Source organism: Carassius carassius, unplaced genomic scaffold (genome assembly GCF_963082965.1).
Source record: "Carassius carassius unplaced genomic scaffold, fCarCar2.1 SCAFFOLD_78, whole genome shotgun sequence".
NCBI lineage: Eukaryota > Metazoa > Chordata > Actinopteri > Cypriniformes > Cyprinidae > Carassius > Carassius carassius.
Genome location: NW_026775039.1, coordinates 230,017 through 233,662, shown reverse-complemented (window position 1 = coordinate 233,662; position 3,646 = coordinate 230,017). Strand labels below are relative to the sequence as shown.

The 3,646-nt window shown below is 38.4% G+C and overlaps 1 protein-coding gene across 2 annotated transcripts; it reads right to left on the bottom strand.

Annotated features, from left to right (window-relative positions):
* Positions 1-1,068: 1,068 nt before the first annotated feature.
* Positions 1,069-2,603, bottom strand: LOC132134410 (uncharacterized). Of its 2 annotated transcripts, XM_059547063.1 has the most exons (5): positions 2,491-2,603; positions 2,071-2,284; positions 1,916-1,991; positions 1,506-1,789; positions 1,069-1,392 (listed from the first exon to the last, which is right to left on the bottom strand). In XM_059547063.1, the coding sequence occupies exons 1-5, from the start codon at positions 2,598-2,600 to the stop codon at positions 1,084-1,086; spliced, it is 993 nt and encodes a 330-aa protein (XP_059403046.1). In that variant the 5' UTR covers positions 2,601-2,603; the 3' UTR covers positions 1,069-1,083. The 2 variants fall into 2 exon arrangements, with proteins under 2 accessions (XP_059403046.1, XP_059403047.1); XM_059547064.1 differs by lacking the exon at positions 1,069-1,392 and having other exon boundaries at positions 1,399-1,789.
* Positions 2,604-3,646: the final 1,043 nt, after the last annotated feature.

Here is a 3,646-nt window from a genome sequence, read left to right as displayed (position 1 = left end):
TGAAGAAGTTACAGTCCAAACTGTTAAGGCAGTAAACAGGATTCTTCCCTTTCTTATCTGGACCTTCAACAAAGAGTCTTTTTTCTATTTCTACCAGCATTTCTGGAAAACAACAAATACATGAAATTCAAAAGGTCTCTTCGATGTTCATTTTTTTCATCCAATCAGCATTTGAGCCCATTGCACCACCAGAGGCCCCCTGTTGACACATATGCATCTGATTTAACAAATATGGACATACTCCTGTACCTGTGAGGAATTCTTTGGAAAGGGCACCAGTATCAATGCCTGCCTCGGCAAAGAATGTGACCTTAAGTCTACATTTGGGTGAGGTCTTCTTTTGCCGTTGCCACTGTTGCATGCCTCTGTTGTAGAGATCAGTTCGTGACACACAGATGGAAAATGTGTTTGTCTCATCAACCTGATTACCAATCCAATTCAAGATGTCCTCAGAACTGAAAAAAAAGACATTTAACATTTGAATCACAACTAAATCTGTGTGGTTTTTATGATTTCATAGGTGTTTGCTACTGTTTCTCAGGGTGGTCGTTAGGCCTGGTACAATACTCGCACATCCTCCCATACTGGTGCGCTCTCAGGAGTGAGGTGAGGTCTCAATGCAAGTCAGAACGGGCAAAATATCACAAACATACCATGTTTCTGGATTACTAGATTGCTCTATGACCACACATAACACCACTTTCAACAGGAAAAAGCTGTATCTCTTTAAGGGTTTATTGTTCAGATAACATCATTCACCACCATAATTCCCTAATATACAATTTTACCTTTGAAAGGTACTGATTGGATCACTTGACTCATGGCCATCATCATCTGAAGTTCTGCACACAAAGAAAACAGATTGTCCTGAATTAACAATAAACAACTACATTTAAAATTTGGCAGGAAATCTCCTTACATCTAATTTATTGTCAAATCAACATTCAACATAAAAAACTAGCACTGAAACCAACATTACCGTAATCCGCAACTGGCTGCATGGAACTCAGGATGAAATGTATTTCCGCACACAATACACTCAGCGGTCTAACAAATTAATTTACAATGCATGTGAATAAAGCATCACACTACTCCTGAAATATAAGAAAACATATCTAAGCTAAAGAAACTTAAACAACACTTGTAGAGCCCAAATTCTAGCACCAGCAAAGTGACATGTATAACATCATGACCTTCAATTGGTGCAAAGAAAATATACCTTGGAAATGACCAATTACAAGTTACAATGCTGTTTTTACATATATTTGTGAGTGCTAATAAATGGCATTTGTAAAATAAACTTAAAAATAACAGCAAAAAGTATCTTACCTTGCTTTTCTCGTAGCAAAGTGCAGCTGAGCATTCATCTTCATGTTCTTCCTTGCAGCTTTCCTGGGGATGAAACACAATAACAACACTTTTCAGCGCTGTACACAATAAAAACATGTAATTTTTCAATCCAATAAATTCTGAAATAATGCCTAAAAGACCAAGCTTTAACATACTTCTTCAGCAGAATCACACAAATCTACAAGTTGTTTCTTGCATTCCTTTATGTGTCCTGGAAGAATCTGAAGCAGAACCATTTTTTTGCAGGTTGTACACTGGGCTTTGGGCATCTTCTCAAATTCCTTTGCTTCTGGTGGTAAAGGAATTGTATCCAGTTCTTCTTGTAAAGGAGCAATGTACATTGTATATTTTCCATTCCCGCTCACTGCTTTCAGCTGCTGGCCGATGTATCCATTTAAATCTGGAGGGATAACAGCCAATCTCCGCTGCCCACCCCCACCTAAAATTGAACAGTTGTAGATACTAAATATAGCCAATCTGGATAGACAGCAATTACTCATCTAGGGAGTACATTGAAACACAATTTGAAACCATTGACATTAATACACTGTATATGCCTACATACCTGTGGACTTGTGCAGCAACCAGCCTCCACAGATATTTGCCAGTCTTGGATATGTGCTCAAAAGCAAATCTGAAAACTAAAATGACAGAAGCAGGATTATAACTGTAAAATGTAAAATGATTTTTAGGCAAGGCAGTTAATTAATGATTACATACCTCTGAATGTGTGATGTTTTCATTAAGGGTTAATGAACGTTTTCCAAGGCCAGCCAGTATAAGCTGCAGTTCCTCTTCTCCATTTGGTGTTTTTTCACGTTGCTTTTCAAGAAGAAAAAAGTTCACCAAAAAGCTCTTCCCAGCTTGTGTTGGTGTATATGGTGCAAAACGCTTCTTGCCTCTTGCCTCCTTTCGGAAAAATCCAGGAAAAGACCTAAACATATAAGATGGCAAACTATTATTCTCTTATGTTGTCATCCAGCAACACAAAACAACCTAACTTAAAATATATCTACATTCTCAATGACTAATTATGTTATGTTTTGCTTACATTAGAATCGGGGCCTAGTTTGTCTAAAAGTACCTACACTGGGTGTACAATAACAAAATGAATGCAGACAAATGACCCATGTATCCTACCGAGCCATTTCTTGTTTGACAGACTGTCCAGAGTCATTGCGCTGAGGCCTCACTGACTGCGCTCCCTGTCCAACAGCAGCTTCTCCTGTACTGCCCTGACTGACTGGCATGACATTTGCTGGTGCACTGTTTCTCAATAGCAACACCAGGTTTTGGGCTGCACTTAAGATGTCTGTTAATTGGCCCTGAGTAATAAGAAAGACAATAACTAAATGCCAAATGTTATAGCCATAGGTATTTTAGTATTACACAGAACACCTGCAAAACACATTAATCATAGTAGGGCATAGTAGGGCTTGTCAATGCCCGGGTCTTGGTCTTGGTCCACATTCAGACTAGAAAGCAAGCTCGTCCGAACCTGCAGCTGGTCTCAAGCAACTGACTCTGCCTTGCTAAAAGGAATACATGAATGTACTGATGACCTTGAATGACTGGTTTTGAACAAATGTTGCATTGCTTATTAATAAGTTAATTTATTACCCTCAATCGAGCAGGTTCTCTGGTCGTGAATAAAAAGCAGATACTGAACCACTGAGTCAAAAGTTTGTATTAGCCCATTATGCTCATTAACATTACAATGACTTGCTGTTTGACGTTAACTCATCATATCTGGCTCAGTTGTTAACATTACTGATTTGGTCGACATGGTTAAACATATCATAACAGTGCAGTTTAGTTCTAAAATCACTAACTATAACGTTACTTTTTACACAGAGCACTTCATCAACGCTAACATCGCCTAGCACTAGTTAACAGCGAGTAAATACCGTTAGGTAGCAAGCAAAAGCAATAACGTCTGAGTTGCAGAAATTTATATAATTATAAAGTGCTATAAAAATAGTAAAATCGTATAAAATGTTGAATAAACACGTTATCTACTTTAACTGTGATGCTGAGCCTGGGCTAGCAGCCTCAGGTCTGTTGTTAGCCATCTTTCACCTTTGACGCATGCGCTTTAGATGGAATCAAGGTTCGATTACCTGCCCTGTGCCGGCAGTGACGTCATTTCAACTGTTCTTTACTCGTCCCCACAAACTTGAATTTGTGTTCATAATGAAGAATTCCTAGTCGTAGAAATCAGAGTTGTACTCGTGAATGTTTACAGTTTACAGCCAAACTGAAAGATGCTTATGCCTTATGAAATACAATGTTTTTG

Excerpts from the sequence above, each read along its gene's own strand:
- LOC132134410 (XM_059547063.1), bottom strand. The coding sequence starts at position 2,600 with ATGCCAGTCAGTCAGGGCAGTACAGGAGAAGCTGCTGTTGGACAGGGA. Across the intron at positions 1,790-1,915 it reads GTTGCTGCACAAGTCCACAG|GTGGGGGTGGGCAGCGGAGA; the intron begins GTATGTAGGCAT and ends GTTCAATTTTAG. Across the intron at positions 1,393-1,505 it reads TGTGTGATTCTGCTGAAGAA|GAAAGCTGCAAGGAAGAACA; the intron begins GTATGTTAAAGC and ends TTTCATCCCCAG.